This window comes from Sparus aurata, chromosome 7 (assembly GCF_900880675.1).
Source record: "Sparus aurata chromosome 7, fSpaAur1.1, whole genome shotgun sequence".
Classification (NCBI taxonomy): Eukaryota; Metazoa; Chordata; class Actinopteri; order Spariformes; family Sparidae; genus Sparus; species Sparus aurata.
In genome coordinates, this window is record NC_044193.1 from 35,453,808 (window position 1) to 35,478,422 (window position 24,615).

At 41.6% G+C, this 24,615-nt stretch overlaps 1 protein-coding gene across 2 annotated transcripts; it reads right to left on the reverse strand.

Annotated features, from left to right (window-relative positions):
• Positions 1-792: 792 nt before the first annotated feature.
• Positions 793-21,211, reverse strand: stk38a (serine/threonine kinase 38a). 2 transcript variants are annotated; one of them, XM_030422510.1, is made up of 14 exons: positions 21,063-21,211; positions 14,396-14,533; positions 13,680-13,731; positions 10,416-10,538; positions 10,188-10,271; positions 9,960-10,083; positions 9,596-9,750; positions 7,537-7,639; positions 7,216-7,277; positions 5,792-5,909; positions 5,555-5,678; positions 5,230-5,325; positions 4,668-4,762; positions 793-4,551 (listed from the first exon to the last, which is right to left on the reverse strand). In XM_030422510.1, exons 2-14 carry the CDS (start codon positions 14,524-14,526, stop codon positions 4,415-4,417), a joined length of 1,404 nt encoding a protein of 467 aa, XP_030278370.1. In that variant the 5' UTR covers positions 14,527-14,533; positions 21,063-21,211; the 3' UTR covers positions 793-4,414. The 2 variants fall into 2 exon arrangements, with proteins under 2 accessions (XP_030278370.1, XP_030278369.1); XM_030422509.1 differs by having other exon boundaries at positions 7,528-7,639.
• Positions 21,212-24,615: the final 3,404 nt, after the last annotated feature.

The window sequence follows — 24,615 nt, forward strand, 5'->3', positions numbered from 1 at the left end:
TTTATCCACCAACAAATCCATGTGATTACAGCAGTATACACTGCATGCACTGGTTTTTGGTTTTTTTGCCGATGGAATCTACAAACATTTGAGTCGTGGATGCAGAATAACTTTGTTTGCTTTCAATTATGATATCAGCAATTGATATTTTACACAGAATATCATCCATCCATACACTAAAAGAACAATGAAGGTACAGCAACTACAGGCCATTTAGGATCCTATTTCTGTGCTTGGTGCTGGTTTGCTGATATTCCAGTGAATAGAACAGTCATTAGACAATTGACAAGTCTATTGGTCTTTATCACAACTAATATCCAATCAGTGAATTCATTTCACTATGATTTGACCAAAAGCTAAAATGATTTCATGTATCCTTCATTATGGGACAGTATTGACCTTAAATGTGCTTCTTGGGTAGAATGTCAGTTCAGTTCAAATTAAGGTTCAGCTTTAGACCTTCTCACCATTAATTAGAATTTTTCCCCAATATTAAAGTCAGTTCAAAACAAGGATTATTAACAAACAGAGATGCCTCTTAAGGCACTTTCTATTTGTTCCTGTCCCTAGAATTTAACATGTAGTAAAAACGTGAGACTTGGATATTTTTTATTTTAAGTTTCATATCAAGTCAGGTCTGATGTGAGGAATAAGTCACGAGTTGAGACAATCCCTCAGGCTGTTCTTGTTTATTTTGCTATTCTAAGACTTCTGCGTACTGCAGGCCAAGCATTCTTTTGAGCAAAGGCACGTCCCACCACCCGTCCCACCGCTGAAGAAGGACACAACACAGTAAGTGCAGAGTAATTCATTGTCAAATAGCAGAAAACAATTCAACAGCAACACGCTACAAAGAGAACAGTGGTTTAAATAATGTACACCCACCTTCCCAAAACCCCTCACTTCTGACTCTCAGATCACATGTGGTACATGACATGAGCAGAGCATACACACATCTGAGCCTCACATGTAGAAAACATACAGGTCTTCAGGCAGTCCAACATCACACCCTGACAACAGTCTGAATCATCTCTCGCTCACACACACACACACACACAAAGTGGCATTATCACCAAGTCATTCCATGTGCTCTATTGCTTTAAGCTGACCCACTTGCTGTTTGGTGAAAGCATGCAGAGCAGAAGCATTCTTATAACAGACAGTTTGTTTAAAATAGTGCCCCTCCCCCCACCGGCTACAGAAAAAAGCTCCACTGCGTACTTTTCAAAAATGTATCTACACACCACCTGAATGAACTAAGTTTTATATTAAACATAATGAGAAAACCCTTCAGACTGAGTTGTTATAGATGGAAGCTCATTTCTGCCCAGCAAAGGGAGAGGAAAAAAAGTTATGTTGGGAATGACAAAAAGTTTGAGTTATGAGAGATCAACTTTTGATTCATTTTTTGACAAGTTGCAATTCTAAAAGTAGTCATCTTTTAAGGTTAAATTATCTAAGTCAGTATTGTATGATAATGTCCGATGGTGACTTTAAAATCTCAAAATATGGTTTCAACATACAATGTGAGTTGGTTGGTCAAAATTTTTGACAAAAACTACTTGATGAATCAAAGTTCTGAATTTAAGTCAAAAATTTTGACCCGCTGTGCAACAATATGATATGAGTCACACATTTCAACAAACTCTAAATGATGAAATTTATGATCTGAATATCTTACTCAAAAGTCATCATCTTTTACTTAAGATCTCTTATAAAAATGTAATTCATAACTTTGTGTCTCTTCATTTCCATTTCTGGGGGATATGGGCTTCCACAGTTATACCTCATGTGCCAGAACAACACGCATAGGTTAAAACAAACCTTCCAGGCTACATTCACACAAACAGCATTTTGGAATTATTGTGGCAAAACCTATTTTCTCCATGATCCATGTACATTCATTTTAAATGACAGCATTTTGGATATTGTGTTCACTGGAAAATGTTTAGCCCTGTGCTTAAAAAAGTAACTTCACACTGGATCTTGTTCAGATGACGAGCACTGCTTCATTGTAGCATTACTCTCTAAGATCTTAAGTGTCACTTGGAACATACATGCACACACACACACACACACCTAACAGCTTCCAACCCTAGGAAAGGGTTAAACATCAAAATATAGTTAAAACAAAAGTTCACCAACCAAATGAATGACTGACAGACACACAGTAGAAAATTGTTCCTAATAAAAACTGTTCTGCATCTTTGATTTACTGCTGCAAGCTGATCAGGCCAGCAGAAAACAAAACACTGAGATACTCAATGCCAATGTGTTGAATTTGACTTGTAGGTTGTTTCAGAGTTTCAGTGGTACATGTCAGCCTACAGTAATTAACCCATTCTTGGTATACAAAAATTGTATTCATTTAACTTTGAGGGGGAAGATGTATTGTTCCATCATGATCATTGGGTGGCTGTGGCTCACGAGGTAGAGCAGGTCATCCACATGTTAAAGTGTCCTTGTGGAAGACCCTAGATCCCAAAGTGCTCCTGATGGACAGGCCAAAACCCAGCCTGGAAGCTCACTGCCGTCACTGTGCAAGTGTGTGCTTATGTGTGGAATTTCGAGAGTGAGCAACAACAAGCTTGTAAAGCACTTCGGATAAAAATGCTGTGTAAATGTAGCCATTGCAGTGGGGTCCAAAAGTTTTAAACTATATTTAAAAACCAGTATTGTCACGTAAACCTAGAAATCATCAGAAAGTTTGAGGATTCATAAAATAAGTGAAAGTGTCTTAAGACTATTTGTTATTCTAAGCAGTGAGGGGATTTTTCAACATCAATTCATGGCTAGACTTAAGGTTTTATAAAAGGGCAATGCAATACATTCTTTGCTGCATCCCAAGTACAAAAGGTCAGACCCAAAGTGACGACACCATCAAAAGACCAATACATCAAGCTTAGTTCACTGAGAGAGAGAAAAGCAACTTCATCACATAGTTTGTTTAAAAAAAAAAAGACAGAACACAGAACACAGGACTCCAATCAGCAAAAATCAGGTCACAAGAAGTTAGACATGCTTCACTCTCTGCGCTGCATCTCTCTCTGCGCTGCATCTCTATGGAGTTACTGCAGCGGGATAATGAGCCCAAACACACCTCAACACTTTGACAGAACGACTTTAAGACTAAAGAAATCTGTGCAGTGCTGATTGTCATGTCATGAAAGCCAAGCGTTCTGTGACGTCACAAGAAGCTTTGTGGAAACTGTCAAATCATGCTGGATAGTATGAGTCAGCAGGTTTTACTGTAAACCGTGTGGAGTCCATGCTAGCTTCAGTGCATGCTGTCATTAAAAGCAAAAGAGGGACATACAAGAAGATATTCTGAAATTCATGGATCTTTTTTCAAAGCTTTAACATTTTGCTCAAACTGATAAGCTTGTATTACACTTCACTTGTAATGTAGAAAATTTAATTTGATCCAAAATGAATGTGAAATAAAATAATGTTGACTACTGGACCCCACTTTCTCACACACACTTAAAGTCTGAGTTTGCCACATGTGCATGGCAGGTGGGAAAAAGGTAACTTCAGTTTCGAGATACCATCTTGTCAAGCACAGTGTGGCCAGATGTGTACTTTTCCAGTCAAATACAAATTCTCAAAAGCACAAAGTAATGAGCTGTAGGCCCGACAGCACTAAAGTTGGATCAAGCATCATATAAGGTGCAAAAAGCTATTTGAACACAAGCGGGTCATTGTGAAAATGTAACAAGACGCAACAAAATGCACCATTCTCATATATTCACGCATTTCAACAAGCAAATCTTGCAAATATCAATCTATAAAACTACAATTCTACATTTACAAGAAGTGACATGACAGATAGATCAAGCAGAAACATCATTCAGCTCAGTCTTTGGTTGGGTCATCTTAATAAGCCAGCAGCCTCATAGTGAGCTCTTGCCGGAAATGATGAAAAACATTAGGACAGAATCCCTGAAGAGCACTTGATTCACTTCAAGTTGCCACTTAATGCAATGTTTCAGTTGATCAGTCAACATAACAGGGTAAATGGAGTGGATGTCCTGGTTTGGAAAGAGAAAAGCCCTTGGTAGGTCCAACAGACTGATGCTGGTTTATAGAAAGGGAATGTAAATGATCCGGGTGTCAGGAGTAGAGACATCCCACTGCATCCACTGGGGGAAAAGGCAAATGGAAGACACAATCACTGTAATCCCACTTTGGAAGCGTCAGAGAAAGTAAAGACCTGCAGAAATGAAGGCAGCAGTTTCTATAGTGGAAAGCAACGGACGAAATTGATCCCCTTTATTATTTGTAGAGTCCTGTGTGACGAGAATCCTCAACACTTAGGTAACGGAGAACACAGTTCTCCTTATAGGGCTGAGGTTCCTCAGACAGCAGGGGTTTGGACGACTCATTCAGGTTTCATGGTGGTGTCTGAAGGTGTTCATCTCTTTCCTGACTTCATGTAGGACGGTATAGCTCCTCGAGCAGTCAGGCCTTCAAAGCGTTTGTAGGTGTAGTTGATGAAGACCCAGTCCTTGTTCTTCAGGTCGGCCTCGGTCTGGTTAGACACAGGGGTGGCTGTAGAAGGAAGGAGACAAGGAAAAGGAAAAAAAGAAGAGGGGTTTGAATAGTTTTAAGACATGACAACACAGGCACAGAATCTGAAATGTGTTGAAGAGAAACAGGTAGCTTGCCTGTTGGAGTGAGGATATCTGAATCAGGGAATTCATCAAAGTTTGAGGTGTCGTCGATGCTCTTGATCTCTATGGGAATGGCAGCTGGTCTCTCTCTGGAGAAAAGATAAGTGAATTCAAAGAGTTTGACAAGTTGCCAAAGTGGAATTTTGCATTTGAGAATATGGTAGCTGTATAACAATCAGCAGATCATCTCAGCTAGCTGTTAGCTTAGCTTTTGTAAACCAGGTGCAAGGAACAAATCATCTGGATGGGCAGCCACACCGGAAGTGGTGCACTTCCAATTGGTGTGTTGATCCTGCGCCAAATCTGGGCATCCTACTCTGTGTGAAAGTTTCAGGTGCGGCAAGAGGTAAAATTACACTGTGGCTCTGATGCTCTGAGGATCAGGGGCATGTCGATCTGATGGTGTTCACAGTCTAATAATTAAACTTTTGGATAAATTTTAAATTTTTGGATACAGGGTTTTCAAACAACAACAACAACGATCTTTATCCAGATAACATTTCAAATGTCTTGCTGTGATAACAATCCTTTAACACGACCATGAGACAGTCCCCACCTGATATGGTCATAGTCCACGCCCTCAAAGAAAGGATTGGACTTGATCTCCTCCACACCTGCAGCACCGATCCTGTGCTCCTCCTCACAGCAGAACCTGCTCACAACAATGTGTTCACTTAATACTATACACATTCAACCACTCAATGCAGATCATTTGGATGTTAGGTGTGTCATTAGATAACCTCGACATGTTAAGAACAAAACAGTGCCTCGGTGTGGTCAATAAACCAAACAAGAACAACTAATAGTTTAACTGTAGAACTACTGTGTCAGTATTATGGTACAAGTGAAAGTGTTTTAAGATGCACAAAGGTGGTTCATACCTGAGGATGAGGTCTTTGGCCTTCTCTGATATAGGCACTTCTGGAGGAAAGATCAGTGTCTCTCGCCAGTTCATCACTTTCCTGTACGTCTCCTGAGGCGTCTCTGAGCAGAATGGAGGGTAACCTGCAGACAGTGAGGACAGCAAAAGCTAAACCATCATTTAGACCACATCTCCCCTGGCCTGGTCTAAAACCGCTGAAGGTAAATATGATGTTCCATCAGGTCTGTGTCTTTACCTATCAGCATCTCATACATGATGACACCCAGGCTCCACCAATCGCAGAGCTTGTTGTATCCATTTTGCATGAAGACCTCTGGAGCAATATAGTCCGGGGTTCCCACAGTGGAGAAAGCCTGGCAGGGACGAGACGTGGAGGAAAGGAAAGGGGAACAACAGAAAGCAAGTAAGAGGCCGTTTGCTTTGAGGTGACAATAAAACACAAGTGAAAATATAGAAAAGGCCCCCAAACCAATTTTGTCAATACACTTCCAACCATGAGCAGTAAGGTTTTATACAAGCACATCAAGCAAAACATGAGATTTCTGGATTGTGTTATTGTTCACTGGTTTAATATTGGTGATATGTTCAGTTGATAGTTGTTGCGCCATGTGATGAAGTCTCTATCGGTCCATTTTTCTTCTGTAAAAAATTCTTTTTAAGTGAAAACAAAGAACAATCAAATTCCTTGTATGCGTTCACGTTTGGCCAATAAAACAGATTCTGAAGAAGCTACAAATTGTAAAATGTGAATGCTTCACAAACGTTCAACCCAGCCGCTCGATTCAGTGCAACACCAAGTTATGGTGTTAAATAATGGCCAGTCAAGTGTTTTTACAGAACATTGTGATGTCAAAGTGAAGTTGGCCATTTGCCCTTTGATTTAAAATGTCTTTCATATAATTTGTGTAAAATTCTGTCATAATTAGCATAAACATGTTTTAGCTATGGCTAACAAAATGTTTTGTGATATTACCAAAATCAAATGATTTCATCATTGAGTCCATGTGGATGTTTGGGCCAAATTTTAAGGAATTCCCTCAAGGTCAGACAAACAGATAAAAGGATGATTGTGTTTGAAGAAAAAGAATGTGTTTTGGGCCAGGGTTTGTTAATCTCTATAAACATATTTGAATGTTGAATCTGTAGGAAAGAGCGGGCTTTGCATGCAGGTAAACGGTCCTGCAATAGAGGTGGCTCACGTTGGCTGAAATGCAATCTCTAAACTGGCTATTGTTTCACAACAACTTGGCCTTTCATAAGTGCTCCTAAAAGTGCATCTTCATTCATTTGCAGACATCTGTTAAAAGAGATTAGGTGAAATGTTGTCTCACATCCACTCTTTCTCAAGCTGCCAATCAGACTATAAACAAAGGCCAATGTGTAGAAGTCTTGGCCCAGATATCGGTTATCTGGATATCCACTGGAAATTGCAGTACCCTGTTAAGCAGCTATGCCAAAATTGCACAGCTCATGCTGTTCATGGGGGCTTGTAGTTTAGGGGCTGTTTGCTGATATTTTTAAACCATCAATCAAATCTGATCCAAATTTTATGGGGTTCGATGTGTTCAATATCACTGTCAATATGATAAGCCTTGGCACTCATACCAAAACTATACTTTTGAAATGTCTGAGGGTCATCTCATCTCTGTTCAGACCTACCAGCTGTCTCCTGTTCCTCTTCCAGGTCTCTGCTTTCCTCTTGGAGTTCATGTTCTGGAAGGCTATGGAGAAATGACAGCTCAGCATTAAAAGCAGGCTGTAACTTTACTAATGCATTAAACACCTAAATGTTTTATAATGGCTAGCATCTTGACCAGTATGAAATCATTTGAAATTATCATTGATTTCTTTACAGAGATTTAAAATAGTAAGCGTGCTGTTTTAATGAAATAAGTGATAAAACATGAACAAATTCAGGTAACTGAAGTAACATGCAAGGTACAGAGTAAATAAATGAAAGGGTTGCCTGACTTTGCTTACTGAGGTCACTGGGCAGGCTGTGGTTTAGGTTCTTGTAGAACTCAGTACGGTGTGCCCTCTTCAGCCCCGTGCACAGACCAAAGTCAGACAGCTTCACATGACCCTGGAAACATTAAACACATTATTAAAACCTCTGCACATAGTTGAATTAAAAAAAATATTATCTTACAGTCAAATTAACGATTCAAGTGCTGGAAGCCAAGTCTCACATGCCATCACATGGCACATTATGGACATCATAAAGTATGTAGCATGTATGGGAGGGTTAAAGGACACTGGCACTGCCATTGCGGAGTGCCGTTGCCAGGAGGTTATTTACATGGTCTACAACGGAATTTGGGTGGGCGGTGCATGTCAAGTGGCATTCAAATGTCTTCTTTCATACTTGTTTGTTCAAAAACATCTGCTGCTAACATTAGCAGGTGAAGAGAACCCAACCATGTAATTTACATTTCAGTGAACAACACGGAAATTTAGGAAATATTTATGTACGCGCTGCTAAAAGAATGTGTTCATATGTGACCCAGACCTTTGAATGTGGTCTGAATGATCGGATCTCAAATGCTTCCTCAATGTGTCGGGGTGCATTCACACCTATACTTAGAGCTGCTCACTTCGGATGGTAAGACCAGGGGCCTCATTTATAAAACTGTGCGTAGGATTGACATCAAAAGGTTGCGTACGCACGAAACACAGAAAGTGCGTAAGCACAAAAATATCCTGATTTATAAAACGGTGCGCACGCACGTCCTGCGCTGATTTCCCTTTATAAATCACACTCCACTCTAAATGTGGCGCACCTGTGTGCGGGTCATATCACGCCCATAGTCGCCTATGAATATTCAGAGAAATGCCCCAAATTAATATTCATTTATGACTGACAGCATGCCGAAAGCAGAGAGAAAGGCGAAGAAGCGCAATTTCACCCAGTGTGAGGTGGAAGTTCCTGTTGGGGAGGTGGAGAAGAGGAAGGCTGTATTATTTGGTGGACACAGTGTTGGGTCGGGTCACCAATGCCAAAAAGGCTCTAGAGTGGCAGCATGTGGCAGACAATGTAAATGCTGCTGTCTCAGAAGGTCGGAGTGTGGCCGAAGTGGAAAAAAAAAAGTGATCAGTCATAAAAGTGGAAGCAAAAAAGTTCCTGGCGTCACACAGACGCTCTGCCTGTGCAGGGGAACGGGCCAACCAGAGCTCACCTGCTGGATGAACAACTGGCGGGGATCATCAGGGAATCCCTCCTGAGTGACGTGGTGATGGAGGTGGAGGGGGACACCGGTGCCGGCCCAATTCATTCTCACTGGGTGCTCTTATAGCAACTTAAGTGCAGTTAGTGGCACCGATTACATTTGGGAAACCGGACATTGCTGCAAATTGCGCATTTTTATTTGCCTGTTCACCGTATAAGGAAACTTTATGTACTGCTGCGACAAACCAATTATACCTCCTAACACGTCTGGCATAACACGGCTGAAGGTTGGCTGGGATATCCCTGACCTGTCAGCCAATTCCCTCTGGAATAATGTGCCGGTTGGAATATAATTGCCGGTTTAATATATTAAACTGCATTCATATCAGTGTAAACGTAATTTGCTCTACTGTTGTCTTACTATTGTTCTAAATCATATGTTTCCCGTGTGCACTCCAGGGAGTATGTTTGTTTATTCATTGTAGAAATAGTTTTTTTGAATACATTTTCACACAGTTTCTCCCGTTTCTTTCTCCTGCCATCAGTGGAGCAGTTTCTCCTTACCCCAGTTATGTGCGTACACATGGGTCAGAGTGTGCGTGGAGGACCGCACATTTTCCCATCAAGTTCTCTTTTTATAAATCCCACCGTGTGCGTAGAGAGTGGCGTACGCAACGTTTATAATTGAGGCCCCAGGTCTGAACAAGGCCTACCTGACAGGGACCTCACTTAGTAGGGATGGTACCCTCCTAACACTCTCGAGGGTCCACTCCCCATCTGGGGTCACAATTCCAAGGGTGAGAAACTGCTCTATACTAAGTTCAATGATAACGGACACAATCACGATGAATAAAGTGGTTAACCATGACTCACCCTGGAGTCTAACAGCAGGTTGTCTGGTTTGATGTCTCTGTGAATGAAACCCAGCTGGTGGATGGAGTCAATGGCTAGCACTGTCTCTGCTATGTAGAACTGAGTAGCCTCTTCTGTTAGAGTGTCCTTCTTCATCAGCAGAGTCATCATGTCCCCTGTGCCACAAAAGCAGAAACCACAGTCACACTGGCGCTCATCATGTTGTAGGGAAAAAAACCCCTGCTCTGGGGTAAGAACTGCCTGATAGCTCAGAAACTTTAGGGGAAGTTTTGCAGGGCAGACCATCACAGACTGGTCAAACACAGAAGCCCTAGCTGCTTCAACTTTCCCCTCAGTATTGTGTTGTAGGGTTAGAGGGTCATACCTCCAGGCAGGAACTCCATAATGAGATAGAGGTTCATCTTATCCTGGAAGCTGTAGAACATTTTGACCACCCACAGGCTATCTGCCTCGACCAGAATGTCCCGCTCAGCACGGATATGACCAACCTAAAAGGCAGGCAGGCAGGCAGGCAGGCAGGCGGACCAGTCAACACAAATACTTTGAAATGTTTCCATTGCTTCTGAACATCTTTCAGTGTGTGCCGTCTCACCTGTTCTTTCTCCAACATGTCAGCTTTGCGGAGGATCTTCATTGCATAGACATGACCGGTGTCTTTTTTCTGTACCAGACGAACCTAAAGGCAAACACAGCAATGCTCATACCTGACAAAGTCTCGATCAATGACTTTTAAAATACTACTGAAAAACAGTCATTTAAATTCTATAACAAAAAAGCACATAGGAATCACATTCCAAATATTCATTTGTAAGGTTTTTACCTCTCCAAAAGCTCCTCTGCCAATCACCTTCAGGGACTCAAAGTCCTCCAGGCCCAGCCGCGTGCGCTTCAGACGCAGAAACTCAGTCTCTTTCCTTGCATGCTGAGAACGGCGCATACGTTTCTGCAGAGCACAGACCAGGAGAATACTTTTTCATTTCTTTTCCATTCTGTGTGATTCTCATCTGCCACTTATAATGCATAACTTTCTATATGAATAACTCAACACAATTAAAGCTGCAAGCAGCGATGAACGGACCCTTGCTCCACGCACGTCGGGCTGCTGCGCCGCCGGCGGGCGCGCTCACCTGTTACTTGCATGCCATATTGTAGTGTATGATGTGGAGAAAACTACCTGTAAATGTCATGTAAATGGGATGATGTTAGTATAACTTCCTGTGTCCAGTGGGTGGTGCTATGGATATGACAGTATTGGCGCATAGGCGTATTCAGGGCGACACCCTCAACATGTGTGAGCAATTTGGTGGAGATAGGAAATTGTATGTTCAAGTTATAAGGACTTCCTCGTTTATGGTGAGGCATCGAAATGGACCGCACCCCCATGCCCACCAGGTATGACAGAGGTGAAATCATACACGCTAACATAACAAAACACACACATAACTACTGCGCTTTATATTACTTCTGTACATAAACCTTATACCTCATATTGGATACAGTACTTTATTGTTTCTTATTGCCTTTATATTGCCCTTATTTCTTTTTTTTTTATCATTTTATTTCCTATTGTATATGTACTGAATGTAGCTGCTGCTTTGATGACTGAATTTCCCCTCTGAGATTATTAGTTATCTATCTATTGGCCCGATACCTGATGCCAGTATCAGTATGCAGTTTTTATCCACATGTTTCTACTTTAACATGATGTGCAGCCATAGATTCCAGTTTTACACATTATTCCTATCTTGAGTAAATGTAACAGTTATGTTCAAACAATCATGATGATCTGTCACTGTTAACAGAGAATCCAGTCTTCAGTACATTCATTCACTTCAATGATAAACCATAGATAGATTTTGTAAACATTTGTAGTCATGAAGCCTAATTTTACTTTACTGTCTTCTGCTGTGATACCCAGAGATCTTTCACCAGAGAACAGCTTCAGCAGACTTGTTTCCCATCTTTTTTTCTGTTCAACAATGGAATTATTGACCATTCTTGCCAAAGGTGCGCTAACCTAACCAGAGCCAACTGTGTTAAATAGTCCTCCTCTGCTTTGTTGGTTTTACTGGTGGACAAAAGACCACACTGCCATCCACTGTATGAGAGTATATAACACCATGTTATTCACTTGACTGGTGTGCCGCCAAGTGAGTGAGTGAGTGAGAACAGGATGCGCAGCTCCAAAAACACTAAATCAATGTGTGGCTGTAAATGTTGATATTGTGGCAGAACTCCACAAATAAATGAATGTGTGGGGAACACTGCTCTCTGTGCAATAAACTAGACGAACTGCAGCTACTGGTGGGGAGATACAGAGGCTTTTCTTCATCTTCCATTCTGTTTTTCAAGGAGACGTGTCTGAGTGGATGGATACCAGACTCTGGGCTGCAGCTGGCAGGCTTCCAACTCTTCAGAGCGGATCATGACACGGAACTATCCAGCAAAGCGAAAGGTGGGGGAATCTGTTTTTATATCAACAGTGGCTGGTGCATAGCACTAGTCTCCTGTTCTGGAATCATTTCTCATCAACTGCAAACCCTACTTCATGTCCCCTGCAAGTTTGCTTCAATCATTCCGGTTGTTCTTACATTCCACCACAGGCCGGTGCAGGACACAAAGCGCGTACTCACCGATAAAATACTGTGCGTGGAGCAGACATACCTGGACTCCTTTGTTAGTGTCCTCTGTGACTTTAACAAAGGACACCTCAACCAAAATCTTTCTAATACAGTGACCCTAAACATCTGGCTCTCTCTGGTTGGAAATGTAATAAACTGTCAGGAGCCCTTTTCACACAGAGACACTGCATTATCGTCGCTGCTGTGGTTCACCAGTTCTCCAACGTTGTTTGTTCACACAGAGCGCAGCATCTTCGCCTAAAAGAAGAACCGCTGTGTAATTCACACAGCAAGCCGGCGCTGCGGCTCCTAAAGAGGCGTGACGGTACACGTCATGATGATGAAGTCTGTGTGTTTTCAAGGTGTTTCCCAGGTGTCCTCCTGTCACTCTAAACCCACGGATAATTTATAATCATATGGATGCTGTTATAATGTGTAGTGATTGAGATCCTGACCCACCAAACATCCTGGAAAGTGACAAATTTACGTTTTTCACTCTAAATTACATAATTAAATAGTCACCATCAGTAAACTGGATGCAGTCTGACTCCCTCACTCACGTTCACTGAAGTCTCGGTCGGGAGGGCTGACCGTCACAGTGATTATTTTTCAACACAAACAATTGAGTTTAAGTTTTTTGCCGGTGACAGACGCTGTTTTTCGGGCAGAAATGTGATACAGAGTCAGTAGGACAGGTGAAACGACAGACGCTTCTCCACGTATAACTGCAGTATTTTTTCCTCATAAGTTGCCAAAGACAGTTACAGTTACTACGTTACTTTTGTTTGGTCCTGTAACGTTGCTTAGTGGGACATTTCTCTTTATTAAGTTGAGTGAGAGACCTGTGTAGTTATCAGACTTTCAGATTGACACAACCTTGATACGCTCAGCCGGCTTATCCACACTTATTCACATTAGGTCCACCAATGCTGCACCTCTGATACTACCTCCAGAGGCAGATCACCGCTGGGACAAAATTTCACCACTCGCCACCTCCAAGACATTCACACAGAGGCAGAGAATTGGTGCAGGATCCCCGCATCCAAACGGCCAAGCTTTTGCATTACTGAATAAATCTGCACATTCCTCACCTACTTTAAAAATGTGTTACATGCTATTTATATTCACACAATTTCTATTTGTATTATCTCTTTTAAATATCTGTATTATTGTTTGTTGTCTTGCACCTGCAGACCACAGCGAATTCCTTGTATGTGTAAACTTACTTGGCAATAATAGCAATTCTGATGATTAAACAACGTTTTCATATCCCGTCCACACTTCACATTCACGCTCCCTCTCTGTTGCTTGTCCACATTTCTCCATATCTCTCATTGTCTTGAGGTCAAGGAAAGTGGTCACGAAAGGACATAGAAGGTGACTGTTAAACCTACTGAGTGAATTCTCCCTTACTATCACAAAGCATCCTGGGAAAACACTGCAGGTTTGTGTCAGTCACTCACCTCTTCATCAGCCAAGCCTTCCTGATCCATCACTTTCTCCAGCTTCTGCTGCCTGAAAAGACAATTACAACCATCTTATAGTAACAAAGCAGTGGAAGCACATCCCACCATGACAATTGTGTTCAAGAAAAAGGTGCTTGCACACCTTACATTACACATGTCATCTTCATCAGGTATACTCCGGTAATGAAAAGATCCCTAGACTGTTGAATCCAGAACAGCCTTACCATCAGTTAAATAAACATGTATCCATCATATTATTTACAAGGCTGATGACATACATCACACTCAGAGATCAGCTACATATCAAGCAAAAGAATCAAATCAAAAACTTGAATTACTAGACTTACTATATTAGCCTATACTTTGGCTTAGTGACTTCACATTAAAAAGAGAAAGTTAGTGTTACAAGCAGGGGGTTTAGACTTAACGAGATACAAGTAGCAGTAAAAGAAAGAAAGAAAGAAAATCTCCTATCATCCATAATAAACCCAACAGGAGTACACAGATGTACTTTGTCACAACAGGAAGTGTCCTTGCCTCAGCTTAATTTTGACATAAGCCACACAATAAAAAGAAGAATGTTCATAATGTTTAAATGTGTGTATCAAGTTACAAGCAGATTTTTATGTTTTACTAAGAATTCAACTGTCTGGAATGAAAACATGGTGTTCATCAAATATCAGTGTGTAGCTACTCAAACATTTGGATGTTACCTCATCTCTCTTTCCTCGTGCTGGGCGATGAGATTACTATAAAAGTTTTCCAGGGTCACTTTAGCCATGGTGACCCGCTCCTTGGTGTGGTTACTCATGGAGGAGCACGAGCTCTGGCCAGTCATTGCCATGCTTTACCTGGAAAGACAGGAACATAATAGAGCATGCCTTGTTGTTATGGGAAGGTCTGATGTTACAACACTGAGATGTCTCTTACAAATTGGAACTATGAACGAAGATGACTGTTGGCCTAGAAAAGGAGGAAGGAAAGCTGCAAGCTCTGCTGTCTTCAGAGAAATGTTGATAACATTGTGTAAGTACAGTTATGAAGAAATGATGAAGAAATCTCATTTGTGCAAGCACAAATCCTTTTGAGATGGATGGGTTTGAGGTCCAAGTTTCTAATGCTGGCAGTGAAACCACATAATCATGACACAAAGTCCTTCAGGCAAATGTATTGTCTCACTTCATCAATTAGTACCAGTGCTCAACAGTTGCAATTTCCCAGTCGTCTCAGGCAAGTAAAATGCCACATTGGGCTAGTGGAAATCTCCTCATAACAAATTCACAAATGTTGGTAGTGGGCAACAGAATCAAAAAGGGGTTGCAAAACATTAGACCACTGAATTAATTTACAAACTCTGATACAGTTGGTGGTTGTTAGTTCCTTGAAAGTTGGTTTGTGGTAAATATAGAGAAGAAGAAATAGTCAGTGTGGAGATCATTTTTGTCAAGTTTCAGAGGAAGAAAAAACAATAAGTGTTCAGAAAGTTTTAACAAAAAAAAAATCTTTGCTCATTGCATCTTAGCCTTTCTTCTGTTCGTATATTGAACTTCTTCTTTAAATGAATTATTCATTACCGTATCGCTATCTGCCATGAGAAACAAGTAATAATGGGTTATATGCATCAGCTGAAAAGAATCCATATGATACATCCCTGGAATCAAATAGCCTTGATGTCAACGTTGGGACAATACTGTAGGGATGTATCTTGGTACTTTCACAAAATATTAAAACAATGACATTTTTGATAAATGTTCACCAGTAAATATGGGTATAATGACTAAAGGTGGGTAAAGGCAAGTAATAGAAAAAGTAGACCCAGATATTAAGTTCAGAAAATTACATCACTTTACTGTAATGAAGCCCTTAAAACCAGGAATGGGCAACACTAATGTCATATCAACATAACAGTATCTAAAATCTAAGACGATATATAGTCTCATATCATAATATCAATATATTGCCCCAATCTACATTCAGCTAGTACATCTAGCAACTCATTTGCTTCACTGGTTAAGTAGTTAAAAAGGATTAATTTTATCAACGGCAATCATTTTTCTGGAGATGATGATGGCAGTGCCCACGGAGTGAGCCATCTCACTTCCCTCTCATCTCTGTTGACAGTAGCACATGCACAGTACTGACTGGAAAAGGGAGTTAAGATTTCCAATATGCGAGAGTGTTTGTTGCTTGTATCCATGACAGACTGTATCCTTTCTGAATCATTCACTGAAATAAAGATTAACATGAAATTAATCTGTTGCCTTGAGTTTTTTCTCATTGCAATTTTGACACTGTCATAAAAAAAAATTGGGTACTACCTGTCATTGTTTATGTTTTTAAGATTGAGACATAGCCAGTTTAATATGCGAGTGTGCTCTGACTGATCAAGCACCAACTGTTATCAGCCGATAAACATAGTAAAAAGTTTGATCAGCGGTCTCTATAAAGCTCGATTAGAAGAGCTGATCAGATAAACATGTAACAGCGCTGCTGAAAGGCCACACTGAATGGACATCTGTTGTTCACTGGCTGCCAACAGCTACCTAGCTCCCCTCCTGTCAACATCTATACACAATTTAAGTGCCCTCTTGGTTTAACTAGCGCAATATATTGGCAATGTCCTACCAGCAAGCTGTCTGTGGGGATACAAGTGCTGGTACAGCGGAAGCATTCTTGTAAAGTTATATCTCACACTGAGAAGCCAGCCAGTGACTGTTACTAATGCGGACACAGCACTGGGGAGAGAGGTTAACAGAAATGATGATGGTATGTATGGCTCTGTAAATTCCTGGATAAACTAATGCTGTTGTAGGACTGAAAGCAACGCGTTCAAGGTCATTATGTTCACACTGATGATGTCTGGACATTGAACATGAACAACGATGGAGGAGAGGATAAATATCACTAAACGTGGCCGTTTGGAGACACCCAGAGCTGTATAACACATCTGCTCGTACCGAGACAGGACAAATAAGGAGCTGCTGTGGAGGGGAATGAGCAAGATGTGTCCTTCTGATCCATTTATTGCAGTCAGGTCACAGAGAAATGTCTTTGTTTTGGATTTCATTCTAATGTGCTATTGGGACACAGCTACTATTCAGAGTTGCAATGTTTACTGCGTGGAATGCACAGATTTGATTGGATGAGAAGCATCACATGGGATCGCTTAACTCACATGCAACTGGTCATTGGTGGATTTCCTGATCCGCTAAACCAGTACCGTAAAGTCTAGAAAAGCGGCGCCATACCGCCTGTTAGTGAAAACCTATGGCTTAGACCATAGGTCCGCGTCCTGACCCAGACACCATCCTATACGGACCTGGACCTATAGTCAATAAATGTGAAAATAAATGAATTGAATTTTTTTATTTTAGCATATTTTTTTGGCCTTTTGGCTTTACTGACAGGACAGCTGAAGACACCACAGGAAACAGGTTGAGAGAGAGGGGGAGTGACATGCAGCAAAGGGACCCAGGCCGGGAGTTGAACCCGGGTCCACTGCAGCCAGGACAAAGCCTCTTCACATGGGACACCCGCTCCACCCACCGAGCCAAATGGCGCCCCGTATTTGAAATTTTGGCGGGGCGCTTCCATTTTAACCAGTGCAGATCAGGAACTCCACTGACCAATTGCATGCAAGTTAAGCCATCCCAAATCTGTGCATTCCAGGAGAAAAACATTGCGACTCTCAATACAGACAGATGAAAGAGGTGAGAAGCAAGTGACAGTCAGAAAGATGAGTGAGCGATACAGGGAGAGAGTGAGAGAGAGAGATGAGTGCGCCAGAGACAACAGAGAAACATAACTCCACCTGGCACTCTCTAAGAAAGAGAAAAGTGGACTGAGAAAACAGAGCTTTCATCCTGGAATGGACAGACTCATTTATGTTCATTCTTCCCAATGGAAGCACAAGACCAGTCTGTCTCATATGCTCAGACTGTGGCACTCAAAAAAAGTGTCAATGTGAAACACCACTATTAAACAAAGCACAAAGTTTTTGACCAAACATACCCACTCAGGTCTGAACTAAGGTCACAGAAAATAAGCAGTCTCAGAGCCCAATATGAACAGCTCACACCGATCCTGACCCATTCATTCACTGCCCAACAGCGTGCTAATGAATAAAGGGCTGGGACGTCACGTCGACGTAATCAACGACTTAAATTCGTCGACATGAATAATTTGCGTCGACACATCGTCCCAAACAGGAAGTGGTAGTACCTGCGGAGGCTGAGAATAGCCCCTCTCACACACAGACGCTGCATTAACGCCGCAGCGGCGGTTCGTCAATTCTCCGCCGTTGGTCATTCACACAGAGCGAAGCACCGCTGGAATAAAGATGAACTGCCGTGTAATTCACACAGAAAGCTGCGCTGCTGCTCCTAAAGAGACGTGACGGTACACGTCATGATGATGACGTCGGGGTGTTTCCCAGGTGTCCCCCCCCGTCAAGCTAAACCCGCGACCGTTTATAATGTGTAGTGATTGAGAACCCGCTAAATTACATTATTACATAATCACCAGCAGTAAACAGGTCGCTGCGTGACTCTGTCACTTGCGGGGACAGCTCTAAATGAATGTTCCCCCTTCTTTTCCTTAAAGAGAGAAAAAAAACAAACATCTACAGTATTATATATCTGTATAATTACATGTTAAATGACAATGAATACTGTTGAAATGTTTTTGAAATGTTCTTTCCCATTTTGATTTAACCGTCAGTTCTTGATTACATGTAGACGTTGATACAACTACTAGACACTATTTGATACAAATTCTCTCTAACTGAACCTATTTCAATTTTAGTTGAATACCCCTGGTTTAGATGGTGCACTTGTTCTACCAGCTCTGTGGCCCTCTCCTCCAGCTCGGACCCAAATAGGGGAGGATGGAGTACCTCAAGCTCTATAGCCTGATTAACATTGTTGGAAATAGGGAGATATTTAGCTACAGTGTTTCCCCAGAGCAATCTGCCTTCCTTCGAAGACTGATCAATCACATATTTGGTTGTTAAAACTGCAAAAAGAAACAGTTTTCAGTGACATCTCTCTTTAAAATCCCTTTTTGCTGTTCAAAAATCCCAGTTAAATTCGCTTTGACTTTGGCTTTGTGTGCAATGGGAATATGTAAAGTCGATGTGTAAACTATGCCTTCAAGATGTTAATGGACCGAATGGCTCAGATTTTAATAGTAAAACGAGTCATTTAGCGGGGGTTGTGACACTCAAGAGAATGTATACACTGTTTTACAGATGCATCTTTCACATTGCATCTATTGTTGTTTTCCATTTTCTTACAATTGTTTCCGGTGCATTTGTGACGTGAAATGTGACATCAGTGATGTATAATGTAATGCTCTAGATAGAATTCGCACACTGGTTGTCTTGCCTGCGGGAAGTGAGAATGGGGTCAATAGGCAATATTTAACAGGTAGCCTTGTGTTTAAAAAGCCCATGTAGACCCACTAATTTGGGTGGAAAAGCAGCAATACAAACAAGTGATGTTTGTGCATATTACTGGGATAAGGAGGATCCTAAAGTGTACGTTCATTTAATGAATGTAGAGATAGTTAAGTGGCTGGATCATTTGGAAGAGAGAACGTCACACTGGTAAAGTGCAGTATTGTAATGTTAACAGAATGGTTTCTGTTCCTGCCTGCCTGATTACCTTTAGTGCCCGGTCCATACCTTGGACAAGATGATGGTGCTGTGTTATATAATCAAGACTAGTTATGAACTGAAAACGGGTCAGATGAGAGGTCTGGCAATAGGAGACTAAATATGACCTGAATGCTATTTGTCAGCCTCCGGTAAAATCAGTTGTCTAACATTTAACGTTACGACGGGCCCACAAAGATTTGACATTTGCCCATATTATCTAGCGCTATCACCAGAGTAATGCGTGGAAGGTATGTCATAGAGTGGAGAAGTAGTTTCAGAAAAAATATCTCTTAGTCTACACTGAATAACGTGACATTAATCAAAGTTTGCCGCACATGTATGGCTGCTGCATATCTAACGTTAACATACAGCAGTTACCTGTCTGTGTCAGTTTGTTTACTTCAGATTCAGAGGAGGCTCTACATATTCTCAGCAGAAGTGGCCTTCAAATGATGATGATTGACTCAGCGGAACCTCCATGCAAAATGACTACTTTCAGAGCCAAATTCAGCCAATAACAATAGTTTAAAAGGTCATATCTGTGCAGATTAATCGGCCAAACCAATTAATCAGTCAACCTCAACACTAGACTAAATCACTATGCACTTTTTATGTATCGTTTCATCTCAGTTCATGCCAGAAACTGTTAAACCGGCACCACAAAAGCCACAGATACATCAACACTTTGCCTGTTCAGTGGTATTTTGCCCTTTTCAGTTTGACAGATATCCTGATGCATCTTTAGAGGATCGTCTTGCAATGTATCAGTTACCACAGAATGGCTGTATTGTCATACAGTCATTATTGCGGGCAGTGTATTGTAAATTCTGTCCTATTAAGGGTTTAAAAGCATTTCATCTCTCTCAGTGTACATTTTAACATAAGGTACACACTTTTTCAAAACAACCTTTAGAGATAACATCCTCATAGCTACGCTACATTTGTAGCTGTTGTTTAATTTAAACGAGAGCTCTGAAGTCCTCCATTAAAAAGTCACATTTTATACAGTAACGGTGGCGATTCATAAAACGTGACAGCTGACATTTAGCTAACAGAGTTTTAGTTCAGTCCTGGAAAAAACAGACTGACCCAGTCTAAATCAACAAAACGTAGCTTAGCTACCAAAGTTGTTAGTTTCGGTTACAAAGCACCACACGTGCCACAAACTACCTAAAGAGCAAAGGATTAACACTAAAGAGTCATTCAAATCAATCTCAATGTAATTTAATGTAATTGGTGATATTTTTCGATGGCGTTGTAAGTTAGCCAATAGCCACATAAACAAACGCTTTAACCTGCTAACATTAGTTAGCTAGCGAGTTAGCCATTAAAGTTCCTGCTTAAGTCAAGTCAGTCATATAATGTTTGCATGACATTGCATAAGTCCTTCAAAATAAAGCTGTCGCGTTTATAGAGTGACAGTTCCATACCCTGTTCGTCATTCTGAACTTTATTCTGAAGGTTTTCACCGGAAAATACCCACTTCCTTTCCCAGCACTTAACAACTCGAAGTTACCCAAAGCGAATAGCTAAGGGAAAGTTAGCTAGTAAACGTTAGCTACTTATCTGCTAAATTGGTTGACTCGTCTGTTTTGAAATACAACATCGTAAGGCAGAGAATGATCACAATTCACTTAGTAGGACAATTAACTAAAGAAAACATTCACTATATTTCCTTCGAGGTCTTTCATTCTGTATTTTATAGTTGGTCTTTGTTCGCTTACCTTGGTCGAAGGTGCGGTAGCTGCCGTCTCTTCCTCTGCTTTACCGAGCGTTGCGTCACCATCGACTCGAAATCATAATGACACCTAGTGGCCAACCTTCTCCGTCCTCCTCCTCGATTAAGACCGCAAGCCTCGACATCTATTATTAGAGCTTTCTGAGAGGACTACGCTTAAAACATGTGATAACGCCACTCAGTTGACTTAGCTAGAAACATGTAAGTCTACTGTATATGAAAGAGACATACATGTATTATTTTGAATCTGATCCTTTCTTTGAGTGGAACAGTTGATAAGCCTATTTAAAATGAATCAGTGTCAAATAGGTGCACTGGAAAGCGCATGCACAACGGAGTTAGTCAGTGAATATGAGCAGTGGCAGATCAGATCAGGTACGTGATACACAAAAAGGCTGCCGCCCATCCAGTTTTTATGTTGCTGCGCTTTATGTTTCGAAAATATTCGTAAACAAAGTGACAGGCCAGTTAAAGCTGCAGTCTGGAGTTTTGAGAAAAAAGTGGACTTTGCCAGTATATTTAAATGATACAGCTCCTAGGTCCCTCCTGCTTCCTCCATGCTGCTGCAGCCCTGCCTTCACAGCCCCTCCCACAGAGGAGCCTGCTGTGCATGAGCAGGCTTGTAATCACCTTAACAGAGGACGCCAGATAACCAAGACAGCATTAAAAAGCAACAACAAAATCAGTCCAGATTGTTCTATTTCTGATCAATACAACTGTATTACAATGTCATGTGCCTCATGCCGATCACTGTATAAACAATATTCCTCACATCTCTGTAGACAGAGTTACCTGGTAATAATTACCTGGCGCAATATTTTTGCCGTGCTGCCTTTCTGAAGCATGAGTAAGGTTATTTCTCTAAACCAATTCAACCACTTAAGAGCGTCCTGAACACATGGTGCGGCGATATACACTATTGCCAGTATTACTGTAACCACCGCCACCATAGCCTTATGGCTAAATAACTTAATGAAACATTTATCAAGCAGGGGTCCTTACTTGTCCAGCAGAAAAGCAGCTAACTCTGCGTCACTCTTGAGTCCTTAAAAATCCTGCAGCTCCCTCCTCCTCTGAAATGACACTACTATATATATCCTAGTTTTCTCTCTCGCTTGGTCCAATTCTTTGTTTTTACACTGCTTTTCCTCGTCAGTCTTCTTATTTCTTCTTTGAATACATGGTAATGGTGGGGCATTTTTCAGCTCTGTTGTTGTCTGTTCTCCACCATTGTTTACAGTTTGGGCTTGAAAGTATCTGACCAGGTAAGAGCAGGCACTGCGCCCGTGCGGGGGAGGGGTACTGCCTAGTATGCTGCATGCATGAGGGAGAGGGGCCACCAGCAGTGTATGCACGGGAATGATTGACACCTCTCAGACACTCCCCTTGGCTCTGATTGGTTGTGTTGATCCGGAGCGGTGGATTCTTGCAAATCAAATTACAGCCACTGGGTGGAGCCACAGACAGAGGATTTTTACACAGCTGACCTGTATCTTATTCTACTATCATCATAATGACAATTTTTGCAAATATAACAAAAAATATTTACAGACTACAGCTTTAAAGAGGGGGAAAACAGTAACACAAAAAGTCATTAACAGATTGACTATTTTATTATCTTTATCTTAAACCAAATCTTTGTTGTTGTTTTTTTGGTTTATTTTAAACATTGTCTAAAATAATCTTATATTTGTGTTTTATCCTTATGTGTTGCTTTTTAGAGTTGTGGCTAAAATACACGAAGACTTCCAAGCCTCTGCATTATGATATAATATATTACTTATCTTAAAACAATTTGTTGGCATGACAATATCAGCATCTATAACACGTTATTTTTGAGGCAGTTTATCTCAGCATTTACACTACTCACAATAAGTTAGGGATATTGTGAGAGACTCAGTGGATTTCATACATACGGTGTTTGTTTCACTTCAGAGAGTTTTGTGATAGGGAGGCAATTGTATTGGGGTGATAGACACACCTCATTTTGTGTTTTCCACGTAATGGTCTCACTGTGTACAAGTGTGCCTTACATATTAGGGCCAATACCACAAAACTAAAAGACAACCCTTTTCAATGTGGCATCAATTCCAACATTCTGTGGGTATAAAAAGCTGGTATTGTCAGTAAGTCATTCCAAGTTCATCATTCAAACAGCCATGAACACACGATGTCACTTAACGGGCGAGCAGCGCCACCTGGCCATAGCGCGCCTTCGGGTCGGTGGCAGGCAGTCAGATGTTGCTCGTGAACTTGGTGTGTGTCAAAGTGTCATCAGCAGACTTGCATCAAGACACAGAACTACTGGCAGAGTTCGTGACAGACCCAGGAGTGGAGCCCCACGGGTGACAGACCGCAACGATGACCAGTACCTAAGGACCTATGCACTCAGACATCGTTATGCAACTGCCACACAGCTGCAGGCCCAGTTACGAGATGTGAGGGGTACTAGGGTTTCCAGACAAACCATTCGAAACCGACTCCACCGCTTTGGCTTGAATGCCAGACGACCGTTGCAGGTGACTCCACTGTCACCAAGACACCGCCGTGTACGTTTGCAGTGGGCACAAGACCATGTGACCTGGACAATGCAGCAGTGGTCTACCGTCCTGCTCACTGATGAGTGTCGGGTCACCTTGCACAGAAATGATGGTCGTCAGCGTTGCTGCAGAAGGCGAGGTGAGCGATACGCCAAGGTCAACATGGTCCCCAGGGTTCCCTTTGGTGGAGGAGGTGCAACAGTCTGGGCAGGCATCACCAGTCAGCGCAAAACAGATTTGGTTATTGTAGATGGCTCAGTCACTGCACGTTCTTACCTCAGAGACATCATAGAACCCATCATCATCCCCCAATTCTGCCAGCACACCCCCAACTTTCTGTTCATGGATGATGATGCTCCACCACATCGTGCCAGAATTGTCACAGCTCGACTTCAGGAAGTCGGAGTGCCTCATATGGTATGGCCAGCAATGTCCCCTGACCTGAACCCCATAGAGCATGTCTGGGACCAGCTGAAGCAGAGACTGGATGATCTTACCCCACCCCCACGTGACCTGGCAGAACTGCGTGTAGCACTTGTGGAGGAGTGGAACGCATTGCCTCAGAACAACATCATGAGGCTAGTGAGGAGCATGAGACGTCGCTGTCAAGCTGTCATTGCAGCAAATGGTGGAAACACCCACTACTGACATTGTCAATTTTTGTTATTTGGGGCTATCCTTGTTATTGTCTAAATTTTTGGGGTAATAAATATTAAACTGGTGTTTCTTCTCATTAATTATTAGTAATATCAAAGGGAACTTTTACTTATTTCATTTAAATTCAGACCTAATAGGAAAAGCACTCATGTAAATAACAATATCCCTAACTTATTGTGAGTAGTGTATATTTTTTGTATCTGATAAAGCCATAAACACACATTGAATTTCATACACACAACACTCTTACACATTATTAAATGTCATGACGCTGCCTCGGACACTGAGCAAGGCCTGATGACAGTAAGTCTGTCCTCGACTCACAGGGCAGAGGGACCTTGG